The following is a 26,705-nucleotide window of genomic DNA, read 5'->3' as shown; positions in this document are numbered from 1 at the left end:
TTTTTTTTTTTTTTTTTTTGAGATGGAGTCTCACTCTGTTGCCAGGCTGGAGTGCAGTGGCATGATCTGAGCTCACTGCAACCTCTGCCTCCCGGGTTCAAGTGATTCTCGTGCCTTAGCCTCCCGAGTAGCTGGGACTATAGGTGCGCACCACCATGCCCAGCTAATTTTTTGCATTTTTAGTAGAGATGGGATCTCACCAAGTTGGCCAGGATGGTCTCGATCTTTTGACCTCGTGGTCCACCCACCTCGGCCTCCCAAAGTGCTGGGATTACAGGCGTGAGCCACCACGCCCACCCAATTAATATTTTTCTATGGTATGATTTAAAAAAAATTTTTTAGATACAGGGTCTTGCTGTCTGCCCAGTCTAGGCTCAAACTCTAGGCTTAAGCAATCCTCCTGTGTAGCATGAATTTTATTGTTTATTTTTGTGAGACAGGGCCTCACTCTGTCAGCCAGGCTGGAATACAGTGGTGTGATCACCACTCACTGTAGCCACCACAGCCTCCCAAGTGGCTGGGACTCTAGGTGTGTGCAATTCTTTGCATGCCAGCTAATTTTTTGTATTTTGTAGAGATGGGGTTTCACCGTGTTGCCCAGGCTGGTCTCAAACTCCTGGGCTCAGGCAATCCACCCGCCTTGGCCTCACAAAGTGTTGGGATTATAGGTATGAGCCACTGCACCCAACTGCATCATATTTAATAGCTATGCCATATTATATTATATTAATAAGAATGGGGTGTGTGTGTGTGTGTGTATAATGCATATATAATACATACATGTATATTTACAATTACTGCTTTATGAGACTTGGTTTTTTTTGTTTTTGTTTTTTTGAGACCAAGTGTCACTCTTTTTGCCCAGGCCGGAGAGCAATGGCATGATCTCAGCTCACCACAACCTCCACCTCCCCAGTGCAAGTGGTTCTCCTGCCTCAGCCTCCCAAGTAGCTGGGATTACAGGCATGCACCACCACGCCTGGCTAATTTTGTATTTTTAGAGACAGGGTTTCTCCATGTTGGTCAGGCTGGTCTCGAACTCCTGACCTCCGGTGATCTGCCCACCGTGGCCTCTCAAAGTGCTGAAATTACAAGCATGAGCCACCACCACGCCTGGCCGAGACTTGCTATTTTAAGAGCTCCTCCCACAAACTTATGCAGTAAGCATTCTTATCTCTTTACATAGAAAGAAACCAAGGATCGGCCGGGCACGGTGGCTCACGCCTGTAATCCAAGCACTTTGGAGGCCAATGCAGGCGGATCACCTGAGGTCAGGAGTTCAAGACCAGCCTGACTAACATGGTGAAACCCCATTTATTAAAAGAAAAAAAAAAAGAAACCAAGGATCAAAAAGACTAAGTACCCAAGATTACCCAGCTAAGTAAGTGGTAGAGTCACACATGAAATTGGGGCATTTTGATTCCACAGCTTGTGCTGTGTGCCCCAAAGCCTCTTCATAACGTATATTTTAAAGGCTTTGGTAATATTCTCCAGGAGAAGCATCTGCCTGCATGCCCAATAGGTAAGGCAGACCCTGGAATCTAGAGTGCTTTGCCAGCTACAGTGTTAGTAAAGTGAGAGTTGGAGGGGCCCTGGGCACTGAGGTCTAGCCCTGCATGCCTGTGAGTGAGCCTGAAAAAGGCACTGGGAAGCCAGGCGCATGCCTGTAATTTCAGCCTTTTGGGAGGCTGAGTGGGGTGGATCACTTGAGCCCAGGAGTTTGATACCAGTCTGGCCAACATGGCAAAACCCCATCTCTACTAAAAATACAAAATTTAGCTGGGCGTAATGACATGCGCCTATAGTTGAGCTACTCAGAAGCTGAAGCAGGAGAACCGCTTGAGCTTGAGCCTAGGAGGCAGAGGTTGCAGTGAGCCAAGATTGTGCTGCTGCATTCCAGCCTGAGTGACAAAGGGAGACTATATCTCAAAATAAAAAAAGGCTTTGGGAAACGCCAGGCTATAGTTCAGTTAGATTAGTTAAGAGGGCAGCCTTTTAGGGGAAATACAGCATTAAAAAAAGCTAAATACATTTTCATCTATTGAGTGAGATCTAAACACTGATGACTCTGTTAACAAAGTTGTGGGGAAGTAGATATTCTCTACATTGCTGGTGAGAATACAAATCATCCCATGGAGGGCATTTGGCAATTGGCATCATCAACAGTATAGATGCATATGTTTCTTTGACCCAGTAATTTCCAGTTTGGGAATTTATCCTACAAATAAATACCTGCACACATGCAGCATGATAGATGGACAGTGTTATTCATTCCAGTGTTGTTTGTTATAGCAAAAGTTTGATAGTAACCTAAACACTCACCAGTGAGGGAACTGGTTTAATTATGGGACAGTGGATGTATTTGCTTGGTGAATGGTAATTGCTAGTGTGTAAACCCCATATTTCAGTGGCTTAACACAGTAGAAATATATTTCTCTCCTACATGGAGTTTAATATGGGTGCTCCTATATAAGAGGCAACTCAGGGATCCAAGCTTCTTTTATAATCTCTTTTATGTCTTTAACCTCACAAAATTTGTGAATCCCAAATTTGTTGTTTGCATTAAGCCAACAGAATGGGAAAGGGCATAGAGGTTTGTATGAGACAGTTTATGGACCAGGCATGGAAATTGAGATACTACTTTTGTTCACATTCTGTTGGCTAGAACAGTCACAAGATCTTACCTAACTGCCGGGAAATAGTTTAGCTGTGAGACCAGGAAGAAGAGGAAAAGATTTGGTGATCAGCTAGCTGTCTATACCATGGCCAAGTCAAATGCAGCTGTGAACAAGGATGAGGAAGCTCTTTATGTACTAATGTTGTGTACAAAAAGATACAGCGCCACGTGTATGAAAAGAGGAAAAGTATATATTCATGTTGACTTATGAATATAAGCAATCTCTTCAGGGACACATAAGAAACTGCTACCTGTTTGGAGGTAGGTGGTGGGCAATCATGTGGAAAAAAATGGAGTAGATAGGAGACTTTTTGTATACCTCTGATTTTAGAGGTATATGAATATATTTACCTGTTTTTTTTTAAATGCCAAAGAGGCCATCCAACCAAGTTGTTGATCTGAGGGTACTGAGTTAAGGGGGAAGATTTAGGTACAAAGCCTTGGAATAGACAGTGGGGAGAGCAGAGCAGAAGTTCAGAGCAGAGGCTGGGCCGCAGAGCCTGGAGAGGCCTCCTGAGCCCCTTAGCAGGCGGCTGCAATAGCTTTTTATATAACCATACCCTGAAGGCTTCTGAGTATAACCAGAAATAGATACATGCAAAGCATATTAGAGTGCACAGACTCACTCTTCCCCTTGGCTTTGGATAAAAATCACAACAGATATCCAAAGAGGAAGTAGAATCTGCACTGGTTTCTGCACAAGCAGTCTTTGCTCCAGAGCACAATGGACAGGCAGCAGGAGCATCCCCGTTCCACCCTCAGCTCAGTCCATGCGTCATGGACCTCCGACCAGTGTGTAAGGCAGGGATTCTAGAGGATGGAGACGGCTCTGATTGTTAGCATCATGCTCATAGACCAACCCGTCAGTATTTCTTCATAGATTTTTTTTTTTTTTTTTTTGGAGACAGGGTCTCGCTCTGTCACCCAGGCTGGAATGCAGTGGTGAAATCATTACTCACTGCAGCCTCGACCTCCTGGGCTCAAGCGATCCTCTCGCCTCAGCCTCCTCAGTAGCTGGGACCATACATGCACACCACCACATACAGCTAATTTTTGTATTTTTTTGTAGAGACAAGGTTTTGTCATGTTTGAGCCCTGGCTGGTCTCAAATTCCTAAGTTCAAGCAGTCCACCTGCCTGAGCCTCCCAGAGTGTTGGGATTACAGGCATGAGCCACCGTGCCCAGCCTATTCATAGATATTTGAATGTCTACCCTGATCCGCTATTGTTAAGTAGTGAGATTACAAAAGTAAACATGAAAAGTACAGTTTTCACAATTCCTGCCTACACAAAGCTGTTCAGTCCAGGGACTGCTTGACTGGTGCCCCTTCCACAGGCAAGAGATTCTTGATAGTGTGATGTTGGTGGGCGCACTCGCTGTATTGTGCCTTTGGCCTCATCACCTCACTATTTCTTCCCCTTGCTCCTGATGAACTGCTAAAGAGCAGTCCTGAGTTTCTGACTTGGCTAAGTTCTCCGCTTTCCACAGGGCAACATTGACCTAAGCCGTGTGGCTGTGATGGGACATTCATTTGGAGGGGCCACAGCTATTCTGGCTTTGGCGAAGGAGACCCAGTTTCGGTGAGTTTCCTGGTAGTGTTGCTGTGCTTAGCTCCATACACCATTTATTCACTCAGCAAGTATTTGTTACACAAGTAGAATGTTCTTGGCACTGTTTAGGGACTGAGGATTCAGTGGTAAACAAGAAAACAAGATCTCTGATTTCATGGAATTATGTTATTGTGGGAGGAGACAGATGAGTGAAAAAGCCAACAGATAATAAAATCCCCATGACCAAGTGCAATGAAGAAAAATAAGGCTGAGCATGTTGGCTCACTACTGTAACCTCAGCTCTTTGGGAGGCTGAGGCAGGAGGATTGCTTAAACCAGGAGTTTGAGATCAGCCTGGGAAACATCACAAGACGCTGTCTCTACAAAAAAATTAAAAAACAAAACCAAAAAACTTAGCCAAGTGTGATAGTACATGCCTGTAGTTCCAGCTACTTTGAAGGATGAGGCAGGAGGATCACTTGAGCCCAGGAGTTCGAGGTTACAGTGAGCTATGATTGCACCACTTCAGCCTGGGCAATAGAGCAAGACCCTGTCTCAAAAAAAAACAAAAACAAAACAAAACAAAAAAAACAGGCTGATATGTCTCTGAGAAAGTGAAACCAAGACTGGAAAGGCAAAGAAGTCAGCCGTATGAAGATCTAGAGGAGGATCTTTCCAGCCAGCAGGAATAGCTAATGCAAAGGCCCTGCGGTGGAAAGAAGCTTACTGTGTTAGGGTCGGAGGAGAATAGGGAGTGAGGGGGAGGCAGTTTAAGCTGTGATCAGAGAGAGAAATAGGGACCAGAGCACAGGGTCGTTTGGCCAGGGTAAGGAGGTGTAGATTTTATTCTAAGTATGATGGGAAACTGTTGAAAATTATCAACAGAGAAAAATCAGTCGTACATTTTAAAAGATCCTTCTGGCTACTGCGTGAAGAATGGACTGTAGAAGGACAAGACCAAAAGCCTAGAGGCTCATTAGAGAGAGCCTGTTTCAGAATCAAGGTGAGAAATGATGACGAATTTTCATCAGAATTGAGATAGTGGGATGGAGAGAAGTGATTGGAGTCAGGATATGTTTTGGAGTTTTCAGGACTTGGTCATATGGGAGGTGAAGGACAGAGAGGAAATGCAGATTTTTCTTTTTATTTTTTTCCCTTTGAGACAACAGAGATTTTTTTTTTTTTTTTTTTTTTTGAGACGGAGTTTCACTCATGTTACCCAGGCTGGAGTGCAATGGCGGGATCTCGGCTCACCGCAACCTCCACCTCCTGGGTTCAGGCAATTCTCCTGCCTCAGCCTCCTGAGTAGCTGGGATTACAGGCACGTGCCACCATGCCCAGCTGATTTTTTGTATTTTTGGTAGAGACGGGGTTTCACCATGTTGACCAGGATGGTCTCGATCTCTTGACCTCGTGATCCACCCGCCTCGGCCTCCCAAAGTGCTGGGATTACAGGCGTGAGCCACCGCGCCCGGCCAAGCAGAGATCTTGATACCTTTTGAGATTAAAAAAAAAAAAGAAAGAAGCCAAAAAAAAGGAACAACAGAAATCTTACTCTTGCCCATGCTAGAGTGCAGTGGTGCAATCAGCTCACTGCAGCCTCAACCTCCTGGGCTCACGTGATCCTCCTACCTCAACCTTTCAAATAGCTACAGGAACTACAGGTACATGCTACCACAGCCTGCTAATTAAAAAAAAAAAAAAAAATGTTGTTTCTTTTTTGTTAGAGATAATGTCTTACTATGTTGCCCAGGCTGGTCTTAAACTCCTGGGCTCAAGTGATCCTCCTGCCTCAGCCTCCCCAAGTGCTGGGATTATAGGGATGAGCCACCATGACCAATCCAAGGTTTTTCATTTGTGTATCTATTGATAATGTGAGTGGAAGACGATTGTCCCTTATTGAGATGGAGAGGAATGGAGGAGCATTTTAGGGGTCCGAGGAGGGAAATGGCTAAATCTTAATGCCATAATATTGCCCTTGGTGACATGATTTTACTGTTGGCACCAAGGAGGCTTTTCCTAACCTCACATAGCACCTTGTGCAATCAGGGCACTAAGCTATATTGTTTTGTCACCTTGTCTGTTCTGTCTTCCCTGCTGGACTGGGAGCTCTTTGAGAGCAATAACCCTCACTTATGTCTGTATCCAAAGCACATAGTAGGCACTCAATTAATGTTGAATGAATGAATAATTAAATGAGTGAAGTGCCATTCTGTGGAACTCAGGTCAGTCACCCGAGAGTAGATCCAGGAGAAGAAGGAGATCTGATCCTTGCCTTCAGAGGGTTTGAAATCTAGAAGGATCTTGGGCGAAAAGTGAAAGTGATTCCTATATAAGATCCTAACTGAAGGCTGTGGGCCCTCGTACCCCTTTCCTGGCTTTCTGAGCCTTTACCCAACAAAGGGAGGAACTCCACCCTTCCCCCCACCACCCTAACTATTCTTGCCTGAGATTCCGCATGGCAATTCCAGATGTCTGGTCCTATTCCAGGTGTGCGGTGGCTCTGGATGCTTGGATGTTTCCTCTTGAACGTGACTTTTACTCCAAGGCCCGGGGCCCTGTGTTCTTTATCAATGCTGAGAAATTCCAGACAATGGAGAGTGTCAATTTGATGAAGAAGATTTGTGCCCAGCATGAACAATCTAGGATCATAACCGTTCTGTGAGTAAACCACAAGGTCATGATCCCAGTGCCCTTGCCATTCACCACTTTCTATGGCGCCCTTAACTTCTGGATTACTTAGAACTTTCTACCCATTAGTAGAATACCTGAATACTTCCTGAATTTCAATGTCTAAATTCTTTCAGAATTTTCTGTCTGCCTCTCTTCTCCGCTAAGCTCCATCTACAGTGATTTCTTCCATAGTTTATCTGACTTTATGACAGGATTTACCTAGTGCTTTCTGAAAGGGGGCATTATGGGATTGTGTGTTGGAAAGGAAGTGGTATGGGTCTGGGTGAGTTCCAGAGATTGCTAGCCTCATTAAGGGAATTTTATTTTGTCTTTTGAAGAATGTGAATAGGTAGACCTTTGATATTCACCAGACACATTTTAGACACCTTTGTGAACACTAAAATCACAGATCACTGTAACATATGTTGTCTTCTATAAACCACCTATATTCTGGTCAAGAGAAGCCATATTTTCTTCACTTATCATCAGCACTATGAGTTGGTTTCCTTTTGGGAGCCATTTTTCACAGGGAAAAAATCATTTCTAGTGACTTTAAGAAATGTTCCACATGTGGGAGGTGATATTGAGCTGCAGATGTCAGGCTGAGATCTCACGGACTGCTCCTACCCTGCAATCGAGCCCAGTGGCACACAGGCTTCCGGGATCTGGGTCTTGTTTCGGCAAATGACAAGTGACTACATGCCATGGACCTTTGGAGTCACTTGGGTAGTTGAAATGCCAAATCCAGAGCCTTTGAGCACTGGGGTCAGCAGCATTGCCAGTGGCTTCTTCACTTGTTCATCTTGGTCCTGGCTGCCTTGCCACCCCTCCTCCTTCAGTTTGGTTTCATGGCAGTAGACACTCCCTGAATGCTTCCCCAGGTCAGATTCAAGATAACTGTGACCAGGAGGGAAGGGAGGTGAGGCCAGTTGGGAAGGGATACACACAGGGGACTTAACTCCTGGCAACGTGTCACTTATTCAACTGAGTGCTGGATACTCAAGTACCCCATGTTATATATATGTATCTTTTTGTGTGCCTTAACTAATGCATTTTTTAAAGTTAGTCTTTCTGTGATATCAGACAAATACTTCAGCATTTAAATTCGCTTTCTCTCACTGAATTGACTGGTAAATTTAGTTATGAATAATTTAGCCCAAAATTAACCCAGTGAGGATTTCACTAAATGTATTTAGTGTCAAAGGACTGAAGTTCTAACCCAGAAACCCCCTCTTACAAAGCACTCACTCTTACTTTTCTGATTATTTAAATAAAGGCAAGTAATTCCTTTTCCCTCTTCACTCTGTGGTACAGTTCTAAAGAAGGTCTTAATTTGTTTTGTGAATGTTTGAAATTCACCGGGCAAAAGCCGTAACTAATAGATTGTAGTAACAGAAATGCCACATGCCACAGACCCCACCCTCTTGCTCCTGTCCCTGCTCCAGCTAGCTCAACCTTTTCCCTGCACTGTCAGGCGTTGTAGTTAGGGGCTGAGCTACCTTTGAAGCCAGGCACATCTGGCTTCAAGTCCTGACTCCATCCCCAGCTACTTGTGAGACCTGATCCTAAGTAGATCGTTTCTCTCCTTGGATTCTGTCAAGGGGGAAAATGCTTCCCTTACAAGGTTGCTGTGAAAATGAAGTGTGATAATGGATGAAAAACACCTTGTGCATAGTAGGTGCTTAACACATATGCCTTAGCCTCCAGACCCCTACCAGTTATTTTTCTTTTTCTCTAGTGGTTCTGTTCATCGGAGTCAAACTGACTTTGCTTTTGTAACTGGCAACTTGATTGGTAGATTCTTCTCCACTCAAAACCGTGGGAGTCTGGACCCCTATGAAGGGCAGGAGGTTATGGTGCGGGCCATGTTGGCCTTCCTGCAGAAACACCTTGGTAAGGAGAAAACTGGAGTTCTTGGGGCAGCTGTGGGGTCCCTTAGATTTCCCTGCAGCACAGTGAAATCTCTGATATGTCTGGGATCTGGGAAGGAGATTTATGGCAAATGGAAAACCTGAGTGAAGGGGAGACTTACATAGAATTATGGGGAAAAACAAGGCTGGGCACAGTGGCTCATGCCTGTAATCCCAGCACTTTGGGGGGTTGAGGTGGGAGGATGGCTTGAGGCCAGGAGTTCAAGACCAGCCTGAGCAACATAAGACTCCATCTCTACCAAAAAAAGATAAAAATAAAAAATTAGCCAGATGTGGTGGCTGCAGTGGGAGGATCAGTTAAGCCCAGGAGGTCGAGGCTGCAGTGAGCCGTGATTGTACCACTGAACTCCAGCCTGAGCAACAGAGCAAGACCCTGTCTCCAAATAAATACATAATTAAACAAATAAATAAGAAGAAACACTAAACTGAAAGTTGGTAGACCCTAACTTTCTTACTTGCAGAATGACCTTGGCCTAGTCATTTAACCTCTCTGAACCTTGGTTTCCTGACTGTAAAAGGAGTATTCACCTCCCTTTACTCCACCACCTCGCTCCTTACCCAAACTCATTACCCGCCTTATCTGCGTTTTAGGGGAGTTTATGAGGATAACGGGCTAAATTTATGGAAGTGTTTTAAATAAACAAAGCATGAAGGACTATGACTAATGTCATCAGTCACAGAGCAGCTAAAGGGCAAGGCCTCCAGAGGTCCCTGATCCAGCTTCCACCCAGAGGAGACATCCTCTTATTAAGCTTTATTGGTTACAATGACTAAAGTTTCACAAACTTGAGAAAAAAAGGGGAGTTTGTTTATGAGTGTGCACTTGGACTGGGTGGGAAACGCGGTTACAGAAATCAGGGGGGCTTGCAGGACTGTCTCATGGCTTCAGTCTCTCTGTGTCTTCTTCTCATGATTATCTCATTTTCTTTGTTCCATTATACATTTTTTTTTCTTTCTGGTCTATGGTTTTTCTCTCACTGATAGCAGCTGTTTATTCAGTTTCTGCTTCCTTATAGCTTCACTCGGCTTGAACCACTCAGAGTCTGTTGCCTCTGGGTTTGTGGCATCCTTTCATCTTCAGCTCCCACTGCTCACTGCCATATTTTTTTGATTTCTTAGAACAGATTCCCAAGAGAGGCAATTTGATTGTATCAGCTCCTCTTTGCCCACCAGAACATTGTAGCCCTGTCCCAGCTGGGCCCTGAGCCCTCTGCATCAGATGTCCCTTTCTGATCCCTCAGCAGGTGCTGTGTGCAGGGCAGTTTCCATGAGAAAGGAGCTGGGCTTGCCTGAATTTCAAAGGTTTGACTTAACTCTAATTAAGAGCAAGATCTCCTACTTTGTAACCCCCCTCTATTTTCCCAGGTTAACTTCTCAAGAGGTACCCAGAGAAGCCTCAGACAGCACTTGGCAGTTCCCTAGATATTTGAAGTAAACTATGCTGGTCCTCTCTGAGTTTTCTGTTTATTAAGCTAAATGTTTGTGGTACCTCCACCTGTCCCCATTCAGTTCCCCATGTTGCTTTTTGTTATCCATTCCTTTTGAGTCACTGTTTTTTGGTGCCCCTTCTAAAGTGTGGTGCCCTGGCCGGGCATGGTAGCTCACATCTGGAATCCCAGTGACTTTGGGAGGCTAAGACAGGAGTATCGCTTGAGGCCAGGGGTTTGAGACCAGCCTGGGCAACATAGTGAGACCCCATCTCCACAAAAAAAAATAAAATAAAATTAGCTAGGTATAGGGGCATGTGCCTATAGTCCCTGCTACTTGAGATACTGAGGTGGAAGGATCACTTGAGCCCAGGAGGTCAAGACTGCAGTGAGCCAAGATCATGCCATTGCACTCATGCCTGGGCAACAGAATGATACCCTGTCTCCAAAAAATAAAATAAATAGATAAACTGTGGTGCCCTTACTTGACTATAATGTGTTAGGTGTGGTCTGACCAGTGCTTGGGACAGCTAGACAGTCACCTCTGTGCTCTGTTTTTTTGTTTTGTTTTTGAGACAGAGTCTCACTCTGTCATTCAGGCTGGAGTGCAGTGGTGTGATCTCAGCTTACTGCAACCTCAACCTCCTGGGTTCAAGCAATTCTCTGGCAGCTCTCCTGCCACAGCCTCCTAAGTAGCTGGGACTACAGGCATGTGCCACCACGCCCAGCTACTTTTTTGTATTTTTAGTAGAGATGGGGTTTTGCCATGTTGGCCAGGCTGGTCTCAAACTCCTGACCTCAGGCGATCTACCTGCCTCCACCTCCCAAAGTGTTGGGATTACAGGCGTGAGCCATCACACCTGGCCACCTATGTGCTCTGGACACTAGCCTTTTAGTTGGATGACCTGAGTAAATTCAAATTTCTCTTTTTTTTTTTTTTTCTTTTAAATCAATCAATGCAGAGGAACACATTTCTCACAAGTGCACAACAAACTTAGCCTGGATTGAGTCTGCATTTTAAACACACCTGTCTTATGCATTTATTGATGTTTTAGAAGTAAATTTTCTTCTTTTTTTTTTTTTTTTTTTTTTTGGCGACAGAGTTTCACTCTTGTTGCCCAGGCTGGAATGCAGTGGTGAGATCTAGGCTCATGGCTCACCTCCTGAGTTCAAGTGATTCTCCTGCCTCAGCCTCCCGAGTAGCTGGGATTATAGAAATGTACCACCATGCCCAGCTAATTTTGTATTTTTAGTAGAGATGGGTTTTCTCCATGTTGGTCAGGCTGGTCTCGAACTCCTGACCTCAGGTGATCTGTCCTCCTCGGTCTCCCAAAGTGCTGGGATTACAGGAGTGAGCTACCACGCCCAGCCCAGAAGTAAATTTTCATTTCTCTATTTCTGCCTGATCATTTCATCTTGCACATCATAAGCCATGATTCCAGCCTGCATCTGGAGACCTTAGGGTCAGTTAGAGACCTTAGGGCATCATTCTTATCACCTGGCAAGCAGCGAATGAACCCATGTCTTGAGACTTGGATGGTGCCTGACTGCCTGGTCCTCCCTCAGCCCCCTTTCCCTGTTCCCTCATAGGCACCATGTCATTGTAAAAGCTTAAGATTAAAGATGATAGGAAGCCCACCATGGCACAATTGGGTTCCCTTTAAAAGCAGTACCTGTTGAGCTAAGATACTGATTGTTTGAGACCGGCAGACAAGGAAATGGGAGGCAGGAGAGACTTAGACTGAGGAAAGATTGTTGAGGACTTAATTTATGCCAGGCCTTCTGCTCGCACTTTATTGTGTATAATTCTAAAGACAGCCCTTTCCAGTAGATACTTTTATTATTAACCGCATTTTACAGAGGAGGATACTGAAGCATAGGAAATTTAAGTAATTTGTTCAAGGTTATCTGGTCATTAAGTGGCAAAGCCAATAGGCATCCTAGGCTGTCCAGTTCCAAGGCCCATGCTCTTAGTCACTGCACTGTGATGGTGGTGACTCTGGTAGTTCCATGGCCACAGTAGCACAGTAGGTGTTCAGTCTTTTTTGAGAGAGTTTCACTCTTGTTGCCCAGGCTGGAGTGCAGTGGCGTGCTCTCAGTGCCCTGCAACCTCTGCCTCCTGGGTTCAGGCAATTCTCCTGCCTCAGTCTCCTGAGTAGCTGGGATTATAGGCATGCACCACCATGCCCAGCTAATCTTGTATTTTGTATTTTTAGTAGAGATGGGTTTCTCTATGTTGATCAGGCTGGTCTTGAACTCCTGACCTCAGGTGATCTGCCTGCCTCAGCCTCCCAGAGTGCTGGAATTACAGGCATGAGCCACCACACCCGGCCGGCACTCAGTCTTTAGACTGTCCACACGGAAGACAGTCACATAACTTTGAAGGAGAGGAAGAACAGCTAGGAATGGAGGCTTCCTGGACTATACAGTGCTTGCCTTTAATCTTAGCAGAGGGTTGATAGGCAGGAAAGGGCAAGGGTCTTTTGGACAGAAGGTACAAATGTTTGAGCGGGCCTGGTTGGGATTGGGAAATTGTTTAGTGTATCTGGAGCTCAGGAGAGTGAATTGTGGAAAGACAAAGATAGAGAAATGGGCAGAAGCCAGATGTAGAAACCCATGGATTTGCTGAAGTGAGTTTGAATTTTATTCCACAGGCCATCAAGAGCCCCTGTTGGGTTCTGAGCAGGTGACTGTCATGATTAGACTTGTGCTCACAGTCTGGTGCATTGTATAGGATGGGTCAAGGTGAGAGGCAGGGAGATTTGGTAGGAGGTTCTTGCAGTAAGTAATCCAGGTGATGAGATAAGACAGTCTGGGCCAGCTTGTAATCCCAGCACTTTGGGAGGAGGGTAGATCGCCTGAGGTCGGGAGTTTGAGACCACCCTGACCAACATGGAGAAACCCTGTTTCTAGTAAAAATATAAAATTAGCCAGACATGGTGGTGCATTCCCGTAATCCCTGCTCCTTGGGAGGCTGAGGCAGGAAAATTGCTTGAACCCCGGAGGTGGAGGCTTCAGTGAGCTGAGATTGCGCCATTGCACTTCTGCCTGGGCAATGAGAGCGAAACTCCCTCTCAAAAAAAAAAAAAAGAGAGAGAGAGAGAGAGATAAGACAGGTCGAAAAAGTCAGCCAGGCCCAGTGGCTCATATCTGTAATCCCAGCACTTTGGGAGGCTGAGTCAGGAGGATTGCTTGAGCCCAGGAGGTTGAAGCTGCAGTGAGCTGTGATTGCACCATTGCACTCCACCCTGGGTAACACAGCAAGACCCTGTCTCTAAAGAAAAGAACAGGGCCAAGGGTCTGGGCTCAGGCTAATTAGGTTTGCAAAGAGAGAAAAGCTTTTAGTAGCCACACAGTACATTGTCACATGGGAAACTAAAATAGGCTGTAAGTGGCTCAGCTGAACCTCTCACTCTGGAAAAAAATACTTCTGAGAGCCCTTGTTTGGCTGCTCTGGTGATATGATCTATGAAGACTGGTGCTTCCTTCATATTAACTACATGCAGCTCCTGGCTCCACCTCCTCTCCCACTCTCCTGGAAGACTATTTCACATCTTCTTTCTCCTCAAACTTCTCACACCTCTTCCTTTATCCTGTCTCTCGGCTAACTTTACCTCCCACTTCACTGAGAAAATGGAAGCAACCAGCTTTCCTCAGACTCCCAAAACCACCTCTCCCCACCTTCCTGTGTAGAATCAGCTTTCCCTGCAGTTTCTAGAGTTCCTGCCTCAATTGCCTAATTAAGGCCAACCCCCAACACGAGATTCCATCCTCTTTTGCCTGCTCAACATGACTGTGCCAGTGATTTTTTCTCTTTTTATTTTATGTATGTATATATTTATTTTTGAGACAGAGTCTTGCTCTGTCACCCAGGCTGGAATGCAGTGGCTGCCATGTTGGCCAGGCTGGACTCAAACTCTTGACCTCAAGTCATCTGTCTACCTCAGCCACCCAAAGTGCTGGGATTACAGGCGTGAGCCACCGCACCCAGCCCCTCTTTACTTTAGATCATCAATTTTTCCCTCTCTACTGGTTCAATGCTGAAGTTTCTTGTAGAAAAAAGAAATTTTCTCTTTATTTCAATATCCCCTGCAGTTGCCACCCATCTCCTGTTCCCCATCACAGCAAAACTCAAAAGAATGTCTGCCCTCGATTTTTCTAATTTCTCTCCCCATTCCCTCTTAACCCACTCCACGCTTTTGTATCACAGTACTTTATCAGAACTGCTATTGTCAGGGTCCCCAGTGACCTTCACAATGCTAACTCCAATAGTTCTCATTTCCCATCTTCTGGAAGTCTCTGCAGCTTCTGATGGAGTTGATGGCCCCCTCCTCTGGGAAACTCCTGTCTTCACTTCTGAGATCTGCACTATGGACTTTCTCCTATCTCCATGTTTGGTCCTCTTCCATCTACCTTGCTGCTTGCAGGGCCCAGTGTCTGGACCTCTTCTCATGGCTTTACGTGTTACCTCCTTGCTGGCAACCTCCTCTGTCACTGCTCCACATCTCTACTTGGTCATCTAATAGACGCAACAAACAAAACCAACTTCACCTGCACTCTTTCCCCTATTAGTTAATCATAGTTCCATCCTTCTAGTTACTCAGGTCAAAGTCTTCATCCTTGTCTCTTCTCTCGTGCCTCCCATCCAGTCCCTCACACAATCCTATTGGCTCTACCTTCAAACTACGCATCGTATCAAATCACTTGTCACCACCCCACAGCACCATCCTGTCCAAATCATCTCTCATCCAAATTAGTGCAGTGGTTTCCTAACGGGTCTCCTCACTGTCACCCTTGCCAGTCCCTCCACCTCACAGTCTTATTGTTCTTTTTTCTCTTTGTATAGATTTGGAGGGTAGAAGTGCAATTTTCTTGCATGGATATATTGCACGTGGTGAAATCAGGGCTTTTAGTGTACCCATCAACGGAATAGTGAACATTGTACTCAGTAGGTAATTTTTCAGCCCTCACCGCACTTGTACTCTCCCACCTTTTGGAGTCTCTAGTGTCTTGTTTTTCTACCCTGTATGTCCTCATGTACCCATCGCTTAGCTCCCACTTATAAGTGACAACATTCAGTATCTGACTTTCTGTTTCTGACTTATTTCACCTAGGATAGTGGCCTGCTATTCTGTAAAACTTGATTTCCTTCTTTGTTTATAACTGAGTAGTATCCCATGATATACCTACACACCAGATTTTCTCTATCAGATCTTCTGTTGATGGGCACTTAGGTTGATTCCTATCTTTGCTGTGTGACTAGTGCTGTGATAAACACACAAGTGTAGGTGTCTTTTTGGTGTAATGATTTGTTTCCCTTTGGGTAGATACCCAGTAGTGGGATTGCTGGATCAAATGGTAGTTCTATTTTTAGTTCTTTGAGGGATCTCCATACCATTTTCCATGGAGGTTGTGCTAATTTACATTTCTACCAACAGTGCATAAGTGTTCCCTTTTCTCTGCACCCTCAACGACATTTATTGTTTCTGGACTTTTTAATAATGGCCATTCTGACTAGTATAAGATACTATCTCATTGTGGTTTTAATTTGCATTTCTCTGATGATTAGTGAAGTTGAGCTTTTTTATATATATGTTCGTGGGACACTTGTATGTCTTCTTTCGAAAAAATATCTATTCATGTCCTTTGTCCACTTTTTTCTTTTTTTGAGTCCAGTTTTTGCAGAATGCCTACTTTTTAATGGAATTGTGTATTTTTTCCTTCTTGAGTTGTTTGAGTTCCTTGTAGATTATTATTTTGTTGTTGTTGTTGTTGAGATGGAGTCTTGCTCTGTTGCCCAGGCTGGAATGAAGTGGTGTGATCTCAACTCACTGTGACCTCCATCCCCCAGGTTCAAGCAATTCTCCTACCTCAGCTTCCTGAGTAGCTGGAATTACAGGCATGTGCCACCACATCTGGCTAATTTTTTGTGTTTTTAGTAGAGACAGAGTTTCACATGTTAGCCAGACTGGTCTCAAACTCCTGACCTCAAGTGATTCACCACCCTTGGCCTCACAAATTGCTGGGATTACAGGCATGAGCCACTGTGCCCAGCCTTTCCTTATAGATTCTGGTTATTAGCCCTTTGTTGGATATGTGGTTTGGAAATATTTTCTTCCATTCTGTAGGTTGTCTATTTACTCTGTTGATTGTTTCTTTTGTGGTGCAGAAGCTTTTTAGTTTGAGTCTCATTTGTCTATTTTTTGTTGTTGTTGCATTTGTTTTTAAGGACAAATTCTTTGCCTAAGCTAATGTCCAGAAGAGTTTTTCTTAGGTTTTCTTCTAGGATTTTTATAGTTTCAAGTCTTTTTTTTTTTTTTTTTTTTTTTTTTTTTAAGACAGGATTTCACCATGTTGGTCAGGCTGGTCTTGAACTCGCGACCTCAGGTGATCCACCCACCTTGGCCTCCAAAGTGCTTGGATTACAGGCGTAAGCCACCATGCTTGGCCCTAGTTTCAAGTCTTATGTTTAATCTTTAATCCATCTTGAGTTAATTTTTACATATGCTGAGAGATATGGGTCCTGTTTCATTCTTCTTCATATGGCTGTCCAATTTTTCCAACACCATTTATTGAACAGGACATCTTTTCTCCATATATATATTTTTGTTGATTTTGACAAAGATCAGTTGGTTGTCGGTATGTGGACTTTATTTTTGGGTTCTCTATTCTGTTTCATTGATCTATTTTTCTGTGTTTATACCAGTACCATGCTGTTTTGGTTATTATAACCTTGTAATATAATTTGAAGTTGGGTAATGTGATGCCTCCTGCTTTGTTCTTTTTGCTTAGGATTGCTTTGACTATTCAGGCTCTTTTTTGGTTCCATATGAATTTGAGGACTTTTTTTCTAATTCTGTAAAAAATGACGTTGGTAGTTTGATAGGAATTCCATTGGATCTGTAAATTGCTTTGAGCATTATGGTCATTTTTAAAACATTGATTCTTCCATTCCATGAGTGTGGGATGTTTTTTCCATTTGTTTGTGTCATCTACAATTTCTTTCATCAGTATTTTGTAGCTCTCTTTGCAGAGATCGTTTACCTCCTTGGTTAAATGTATTCCTAGGTTTTGTTTTGAGATTTTTTTGGTAGCCATTATAAATGGGATTGAGTTTACGATTGGGTTCTCAACTTGTTATTGGTGTATAGAAATGCCACTGATATTTTTGTTTGTTTCTTTATCTCACTTTATTGCCTGGACTGGTCTCAAACTCCTGGGCTCAGGCGATCCTCCTGCCTTAGCCTCCCAAAGTGCTGGGGTTACAGGTATGAGCCAGTGCACCCAGAAAAATCACCACCACTGATTTTTGTATACCAATTTTGTGTCCTGAAACTTTACTTGAGTCATTTTTTTAATGTATGTATGTATATATTTATTATTATTATTATTATTTTGAGATGGAATCTCGCACTGTCATCCAGGCTGGAGTGTAGTGGCGCAATCTCAGCTTACTGCAACCTCTGCCTCCCGAGTTCAAGCGATTCTCCTGCCTCAGCCTCCTGAGTAGCTGAGATTACAGGCACGTGCCACCACACCCAGCTAATTTTGTATTTTTAGTAGCGACAGGGTTTCTGCATGTTGGTCAGGCTGGTCTCGAACTCCTGACCTCATGATCCACCCACCTCGGCCTCCCAAAGTGCTGGGATTACAAGTGTTAGCCACTGTGCCCAGCCTTATTTCTTTATTTAATTATTATTTTGGCTTCCTTAAATCATGGTATTTATTTATTTCTCTTTAAAAATATGGAATGCTTAAGGAATTTGCATGTCATCCTTGTGCAAGGGCCGTGCTCATCCCTGTATTGTTCCAGTTTTAGTGTGTGTGCTGCCAAAGCAAGCACTGAAGCGTCTTTCCTTCATAGAGCAGACACAGTGAGCCCTTAAGGAATTTAGTGAGACCTTCTCACTCTTCTGCTCCGAATTCTCCAGTGGCTCCCAGTCTCTCCAAGAGTCAAATCCAGACTCCATTATCCTGCCAGGTCTATGGAACGTGGCCTTCAGTCCCTCCTGGCATCCTCCTCTGCTGTTCTTCCCTTGGTTCACTTCACTCTCACCACATGAGTCTCAAACGCTCCAGGAATGCTGCTGCTTCAGGGACTTTGCACTGCTGCTCCCTCTCCCTGGAACATTCCTCCCAGGTAGTCTCATGGTATACTCCTACTACCTTCAAGCCTTGCCTCAAATCTCACCTTCTCAGTGAGGCCCACCCTGACCACCCTTTTTAAAACATTGGGCCCTTTCTTCCTCCCCTCACGAACCCAACCTCCAGCCACCATCAGTGCTTTCCTCGGCGGGCACCTCTTCCCTTTTTACATCCTGTGTAATTTACTATGTGTATTATTTGTCTCTGCCCACTAGATGATGAGCTCTGTGAGAAGAGCAGTTGCCATCTGTTTTGTTTGTGGCTATATTTTTGGCTCCAAGAACAGAGTGTGGCACATAGTGGATGTGCTCATTGTTTTTTGAATTAATGACTATGTAGCACTTATATGTCAAGGGCCTATTCTGTGCCAGGTTCCTGGCAAGGCACTGGGGATCTAAAGCTGCATGAGAGTGGTCCCTGCCTTCTGCCCCAGAGTCTGTTTGTTTTGAGGAAGGACACCTGCTCAGCCTCCCCGTTTCCTCAGCCCAAGGGCTTTCACTCTTTGTGCCTGTTCTTGTCATGTAGTTAATCCTACCAGCTGTGAGCTCGGAGCCCCCTCTCAAGTCATTCCCAGGGTTCTGCTGCTCCACGATATTGCTGTCCTGTTGCTCTTACCCTTCACTGAAGTGGCCCTGGATTTGCACCCACAGACTGGGCTGTCAGGGACTGCTTTTTGCCTAGTAACCTCCTTGATCCTGGAGCTAGACTTTTGATTTTCTCTGCCTTTCTTTTTTTTTGAAAAAGGGTCTCACTGTTGCCCAGGATGGAGTGCAGTGGCATTATTACACCTCACTGCTGCCTCCAACTCCTTGCGTCAAGCAATCCTCCCATCTTGGCTTCCTGAGTAACTAGAACTTCAGGCGCACACAACCATACCTAGCTAATTTCTTTATTTTTTTATAGAGTTGAGGTCTTGCTATGTGGCCCAGGCTGGTCTAGGAACTCCTAGCCTCAAGTGATCCTCCTGCCTCAGCCTCCCAAAGCACAAGGGTTACAGGCATAAGCCACCATGCCCAGCCTTCTCTGACTTTCTGACCTGGGTTTGAATTCTGTCTCTACCATTTAACAGCTGTAATGACCTTAGGCAAGTCAGGTAGCTTCCCTGAGCCTCGTGTCCTGAAAAATATAATAAGACTAGTAGTAATTCTTAGCTCATAGGGATATGGTGAAAATTAAATGAAACCATGAATGTAAAGCATTTAGTACAACCCCTAGAATGAATTCTCCATCAATTAAATGTTACCCTCTTTTATTACTATTGTTATTGAATTGTTATGGATTACATAAGTTATTTATAAAAGCACTGAATAAATCATAATTATCATTACCGCCACCACCATACAACCCCACCATAACCAGTCCTTTTGGTATCCCAGGCGCTCCTGTCTCTAGGATGACCCCCTCAATCTTTGACAGCTTCTCTTTGACTATACCTCACAATGATTTGCCTAACCTTGTTTTTTTCCCATTCAGACCTGAAAGAAGACTATGATCAATGGAACAACCTTATTGAAGGCATTGGACCGTCGCTCACCCCTGGGGCCCCCCACCATCTGTCCAGCCTGTAGGCACAACTGGCCATTTGTAAAGGTCACTTGAACCAAGTTTCCATTTGGGAGCTATCCAGGGGCACCCATGAGCTCCTATCAGGAGGTGGTCAACATGACCCTTTTCACAGCTTGAAAGGTGTAATCACACTGCTACTTGGATAACTGGGTACTTTGATCTTAGACCTGATCTTAAAATCACTTTGGGACTGAGATCACTTACTGATTGACCAACAGACTTTCTGGGGCCTTAGTCCTGATGGAGTGGGGAATAAGCAGTAGAGTGGGACTGGGGGAAACCCAAGCCCCGAGCTGAGCACTGTGAGGTCTGGATGTAAAGACTTAGCCCAGCGAGCGCATTCCCTCACCCATGGCCGGTGCTGCTTCAGTGGAAGAGATGAAGCCAAAGGATGGAGTGAAAATTCTTACCGCCAGGAACTCTAGCCCAACCCAACACTATCTCTTCCTACCTGTTAGCCTTTTCCTTCCCCAGGGCCACTTGGTGAAGTCTGAGCACTTTAGGTAAATTTCTAGGGTATGGGCTGTGATCACACTTTCTATTTATTTCCAGGTCTTCTCATTGCATGAAACATAGTACTACTTATACTTACAGTAGTATTTGTGAGCCCACAGAGGGACAGGCAGCATGGTTCTCACAGCACAGGGAGAGAAACTGAGGTACAAAGAGGTACCTCAGAAGCTCTGGATGTCTTTGGGCATTTTGCCAAAAATGTACCTTGATAGGAAACAACACAAGCAGGTTGAGATGGGAAGATGACAGAACAACAGTGTTAAATGGCCATTTTCACAGGCCCTTGCCACAACAGGGAAGTAGTTTGGTCAGTTAAAACTCAGCTACAAGCCGGGCGCGGTGGCTCAAGCCTGTAATCCCAGCACTTTGGGAGGCCGAGGCGGGTGGATCACGAGGTCAAGAGATCGAGACCGTCCTGGTCAACATGGTGAAACCCCGTCTCTACTAAAAATACAAAAAAATAGCTGGGCATGGTGGCGCGTGCCTGTAATCCCAGCTACTCAGGAGGCTGAGGCAGGAGAATTGCCTGAACCCAGGAGGCAGAGGTTGCGGTGAGCCGAGATCGCGCCATTGCACTCCAGCCTGGGTAACAAGAGCGAAACTCCGTCTCAAAAAAAAAAAAAAAAAAAAAACTCAGCTACAGCCTGGGCAATGGAGCAAGACCCCATCTTAAAAATAAACTGAAGGCTGGGCGTGGTGGCTCACACCTGTAATCCCAGTACTTTGGGAGGCTAAGGCAGATGGATCACTTAAGGCCAGGAGGTCAAGGCCAGCCTGGCCAACATGGCAAAACCCCATCTCTACTAAACATACAAAAAATTAGCCAGGCGTGGTGGCACATGCCTGTAGTCCTAGCTACTCAGGAGGCTGAAGCAGGAGAATTGCTTGAACCCAGGAGGTGGAGGTTGCAGTGAGTCAAGATCATGCCACTGCACTCCAGCCTGGGTGACAGAGCAAGACTCCATCTTAAAAAGAAAGAGAGAGAGAGAGATAAAATTTAAAAACTCAGATATTTAAAAACTCAAATATTACGAACCTCCAACTTGCTCAGAATCAGGGTGCTTTTATTGTCTGTTTTCTGGCTCTGAGGCCCTTGCCCCAAATTTAAGTCAGATACAGACTGAATTTCCATTCTGTTCCATTTATAATGTGAATGATATTAATACTCATGTTTGCCTAATGTTATGTTGGAATTTTCTGTTTAATCTGCATTAGAGCAAGATGGAGAGCCATCTGGAATTGGCTTCCTTCTGTCTTTCTTCTGTGTTCACTTACCACTTGGACCCATGTGGGAAAAAAACTTTAAAAGGAAGGAAGTTGTCTTAGGGATCCAGTTCAAAGCTGTTTGGGGGCATCAAACTGAAACCCCCCTCTCCACTACTCAAGACTTCTTGCCTCAGTCCAAGTAGGCAAGAGCAAAAAGGAAATGCATCTCTACACAATGGCCCATGGTCAGGGCCACAAGAGCAAGCTGGGCCTACGTCTCCACCTCTCAACAGCTGGCCTTTCTAAGAGGTGAAACAGCAGATTGTTGAGGCTGTGGGGGAGGATCTGGGAATTCCCATGAGACATATCGTAAGAAAGATATCATTAAAGCCCTGGGATCTAGAGTTATGGAGCCTGGTCTTGAGTCCTGGCCCCACCACTAACTGGGTAAATTTGAGCAAATGGTGTCTCAGCTCTTGCTTTTCTAAAATGAGGGTCTGCATTATGAATAGTTAGAAGGATTAAGTGAGAGGATGTGTAACCCATGGGTTACTTAAAAGTGTATTTCCTACCTTCCAAACATGAGATTTTTCTAGTTACCATTTTTCTTTTCTAGCTTAATTACTTTGTGGTCAGAGAAAATGACCCATATGGTTTCCATCCTTCAAAATGTGTTGAAACTTGGTTGTTGGCCTAGTGTGAGATCAGTGTTGTAAATGTGCCATGTATGCTTAAAAAGACTATATATTCCCAAGAAGTTGTTGGCTTGCTCTTTTACTCAAGAACACATCATAGATTTCCTTCTCTCTTTTTTTTTTTTTCTTTTTTTTGAGATGCAGTCTCACGCTGTCGCCCAGGCTGGAGTGCAGTGGCATGATCTTGGCTTACTGCAACCTCTACCTCCTAGTTTCAAGCAATTCTCCTGTCTCAGCCTCCTGAGTAGCTGGGACTACAGGTGCATACCACCATGCCCGGCTAATTTTTGTATTTTTTTAGTAGAGACGGGGTTTCGCCATATTGGTCAGGCTGGTGGTGAACTCCTGACCTTAGGTGATCCACCCACCTCGGCCTCCCAAAGTGCTGGAATTACAGGCGTGAGCCACCACACCCGGCCCATAGATTTCCTTCTATGAGAGCACAGACAGATATATAATGGGGCCTTTCAACTACCACATGGGCACCAGAGCCCCTCAGCACTTGCAGAACCAGCCGTAGACCAATCCCAAGGATACGCCACCCTTATGCTGGTGCCACAAATGCTGAGAGGCCAGTTCTGGCAGTAGTAGCACGTGAGACCCAGCTTCTACCTTAGCTCCATAAGTAATGCAGGCATGTTTTACAAAATCATGAACGAGAGACCTGGAGCCTCCCTAGTGAAGGGAGTGGTTCAGAAACTAGATCCTTTCCTTCATTCGATTCATGTTCTGGTAATCCCTCATTTATCCAGCAAACACTAAAGTAGGTGAATTTTCCATATAATTGAAAATTATCCTAGAGACAGCAAAATATAATATTGATTATTTTGAATGGTAATCTACCAAAAAGATAACACACACTTCTTAAACAAAGTGAGCTGACTTCATTCAACCTTTTAGGATGTTCCAGTCAGGATAGACTCAGTTGAATGGTGGTAACGGGCAACCCCAAAAGCAACAAAATTTGTTTCTTGCCCATGCCACTTGTCCCTTTGGTTGGCTGCAGGCTCCGCTCTGCATGATTTTTATCCTCATTCTAGGATCCAGACTGGTAGAGCTGCCATTATCTGGAAGTGTTGCTGTTCACCATAGTGGAGCAGGAAGAAAACCTGATGAATCACCTGCTAGCTCTGAGAGTTTCTGCCTGGGAGTGACTCTCATTATTTCTGTTCACGTGTCATAATCCAAAGCATGTCATGTGGCCATTCCTAACATCCCATGCCATCGCAAGAGAGTCAAAATATTGTGGTCAGGTCTCATGTCAGAGAAGTGGCACCCTCATATCTAGGAAGATGCGTATAGCTGTTTAACCTACATGGAGTTGCCCCTTGTGCTGTATTGCTGTTCAGAGTTGGTGTTGTCTTGCTTGTGGTCAGGCTGCAACCATCGCTCCTCAGTGCACCAGCCTCTAGCCCTTGGCCACTTCAAGTTTATGACTTTCGAGGTGCAATGGACTGATAAATCAGCCACATTATTTAAAACTGAGTCTAAAGGAAAACAAGGTAGCCACTGAGAGAGGGTTTTAGGGACTCTCTTGCAACTAAAGTACCTCACCTTTAGTGCATGGGCTTTGTAATCCTCTGACTGCTCCAGAAGGGGTATCACAAGGCCTTTGGTCCCTTGTTCTGGTTTTTGGTTAGCTTCCAGGAGACTAGGACACCTGATAAATGGCCTTTAGATAAGCAAGGAAATCCTGATGGTAACTGACATGTGCTGATAAACTGCATCCTAGTGAATCTTTTCCAGAAAGAGGATGTCTTGGGTTTCTTTGGCATCTTCTTGTTCCCCATCCCACTGCAGGACTCTGTTCTCATGGAGGCCTCCTAGTGGTATAATGTGAAGTTTCTTTGCATGAGATGATAAGCCAGTTAGGAAGGAAGATAATCCCTTCCACTTCCTGGACTTGCGAGACTAGGGCTGGTTGGATTCTTGCTGTGTCCCTAATGTAGTCCCCAAGCCCCTTTCCACTGTGCATTCTGACACAGCTCCCCCTCTTGCCCTTCCTCAAAAATTCTGTTGGACTCTTGAAATGTCAAATGATGGATTCCAACTCCATGTCTTGACCTTGTGGAGACCTTCATCCTACCCCCCTTTTTTCTGGAGCACCACTTATCCCTAGGCCCGCAAAGTCACAGAGGGACAGGAGAGGCCATACTGTATGCTTGGGACTCATCCTCACTAGGAAGGTCACTTTCTATCCCATCACAGCCAGGTACAGAGGGCAGCTGTCCCTGGCCATAGCTGCAGGGCACAGTGACAGTGAGGGTGCCGAAAATGATTGTCACTGTGTGTCAGGACTGTGCTCTGGGCTGACATGCATCATTTAACTTACTGCTCACAGTAACCACGCCAGGTCAGGTGGTATTGGTCTTATTTTATGTAGGGGGAAACAGAGGCTTCAAGAATTGATTTCATCAGGCACTCAGCAAGATTTTGGCAAAGCTGGGACGTAGGCATCAAAGTTCAGGTTTGTTTTTTGTTTTTTGGTTTTTTTTTTTTGAGATAGAGTTTCACTCTTGTTTCCCAGGCTGGAGTGCAGTGATGCGATCTCAGCTCACTGCAACCTCCACCTCACAGGTTCAAGTGATTCTCCTGCCTCAGCCTCCAGAGTAGCTGGGATTATAGGCACATGCCAGCATGCCAGGCTAATTTTTGTACTTTTAGTGGAGACGGGGTTTTACCATGTTGGTCAGACTGGTCTCAAACTCCTGACCTCAGGTGATTCACCCGCCTTAGCCTCCCAAAGTGCTGGGATTACAGGCGTGAGCCACCGCACCTAGCCAGGAGTTTTTGTTTTGTTTTGTTTTGTTTTGTTTTTATGAGATGGTCTCCTGTCACCCAGGCTGGAGTGCAGTGGTGCCATCACAGCTCACTTCAGCCTCGACCTCCCAGCCTTAATCTGTCTGCCAGCCTCAGCGTCAGCCTCCTAAGTAGCTGGGACCATAGGCGCACACCACCATGCCAGGCTATAAAATCTGAGCTCTTAAATACTGTGCTATCATCCCTAATATACATACTTGGCTTTGCAGTTTCTCCCGTTTCTTCAAACTCTCAGAATATAGGGAATGTATTAATCTCAATCGATTAACTAAAAAACATCAAAATCTTCAACTTCTATATGACCTGTGTTGAGTTTCAGTGATATCCTCAACACTCTTGACAAATGGATCGGGGAGAAAACAGCTTCACCAGAAACTGTGGGTCAGGTACTTGGTTAATGGGATTTTTGTTTGTTTCTTTTTGAGACAGTCTCACTCTGTTGCCCAGGCTGGAGTACAGTGGCATGATCACTGCTCACTGTAGCCTCAACCTCCCAGACTTAAGCCATCCTCCCACCTAGGCCTCTCAAGTAGCTGGGACTACAGGTGTGTACCACCACACCTGGCTAATTTTTTGTTTGTTTTTTGTAGAGACAGTGGTCTGTCCATGTTGCCAGGGTTGGTCTTGAGCTCCTGGGCTCCAGTGATCCTCCTGCCTCAGCCTCCCAAAGTGCTGGGATTACAGATGTGAGCAGTTCAGGAACTAAGAACACACTGAAATCAGACAGCTCCAACACTATTAGCCCTGTGACTTTATGCTAATCCATTCACTTTTATGGCCTTTAATGTTCTTATTTGTAAAATGGGAATTCTAATAGTATTTAATTCATAAGGAAGTTGTGATAATTTTTTTCTTTTCTTTTTTTTTTTTTTTTTTTTGGAGACAAGAGTCTGGACCTGCTGCCCAGGCTGGAGTGCAATGGCGTGATCTTGGCTCACTGCAACCGCCGCCTCCCTGTTTCAAGTGATTCTCCTGCCTCAGCCTCCTGAGTAGCTGGAATTATAGGCACACGCCACCACACCTGGCTAATTTTTTCTATCTTTAGTAGAGACAGGGGTTCACCATGTTGGCCAGGCTAGTCTCGAACTCCTGACCTCATGATCTGCCCACCTCGGTCTCCCAAAGTGCTGGGATTACAGGCATGAGCCACCATGCCCAGCCTGGTTGTGATAATTAAATGAAGTAATACATGTGAAGCACTTAGCATAGTGGCTATATTAAGGGCTTAATAAACATTAGCTATTAACACTCTTGTTTCATTTGGGCCTCCTTACATAGCTGTAAGGTTAGGTATAATGGGCCCTTGCACTAAATGGCCCCAATGGTCTTGGTCTATGTTCTTTTTTTCTTTTTTCTTTTTCTCTCCCTTCCTTCCTTGCTTGCTTGCTTTCTTGCTTGCTTTTTCTTGCTTTCTTTTTTGGTCTGTCACCCAGGCTGGAGTGCAGTAGTGCGTTCATAGCTCACTGCAACCTTGTATTCCCAGGCTCAAGCTATCCTGCCTC

At 44.8% G+C, this 26,705-nt stretch overlaps 1 protein-coding gene and 1 non-coding gene across 7 annotated transcripts in view; one reads left to right on the top strand and one right to left on the bottom strand.

The window, feature by feature from the left end:
• The window catches only part of PAFAH2 (platelet activating factor acetylhydrolase 2), a 43,404-nt gene extending 22,848 nt beyond the window's left edge, over positions 1–20,556 (top strand). For 2 of the 6 annotated variants that reach the window (XM_032300903.1, XM_032300901.1), the window contains exons 8-11: positions 4,166–4,257; positions 6,718–6,888; positions 8,639–8,793; positions 19,877–20,556. In XM_032300903.1, the coding sequence (XP_032156794.1) occupies positions 4,166–4,257; positions 6,718–6,888; positions 8,639–8,793; positions 19,877–19,971 (513 nt within the window). In that variant the 3' untranslated portion in view covers positions 19,972–20,556. Of the gene's footprint in view, positions 1–4,165; positions 4,258–6,717; positions 6,889–8,638; positions 8,794–10,072; positions 10,134–18,122; positions 18,399–19,876 lie in introns of all 6 variants that reach the window. The other 4 variants (XR_004275886.1, XM_032300904.1, XR_004275887.1 and 1 more) reach the window with 4 other exon arrangements.
• On the bottom strand, positions 17,998–18,101 carry LOC116566699. The gene has a single exon (XR_004275980.1). It is a non-coding gene; the product is annotated as a U6 spliceosomal RNA (small nuclear RNA).
• Positions 20,557–26,705: the final 6,149 nt, after the last annotated feature.

This window comes from Sapajus apella, unplaced genomic scaffold, assembly GCF_009761245.1.
Source record: "Sapajus apella isolate SASKATOON/1434 unplaced genomic scaffold, GSC_monkey_1.0 scaffold43, whole genome shotgun sequence".
NCBI lineage: Eukaryota > Metazoa > Chordata > Mammalia > Primates > Cebidae > Sapajus > Sapajus apella.
This window is presented reverse-complemented; position numbering and strand designations above follow the sequence as displayed.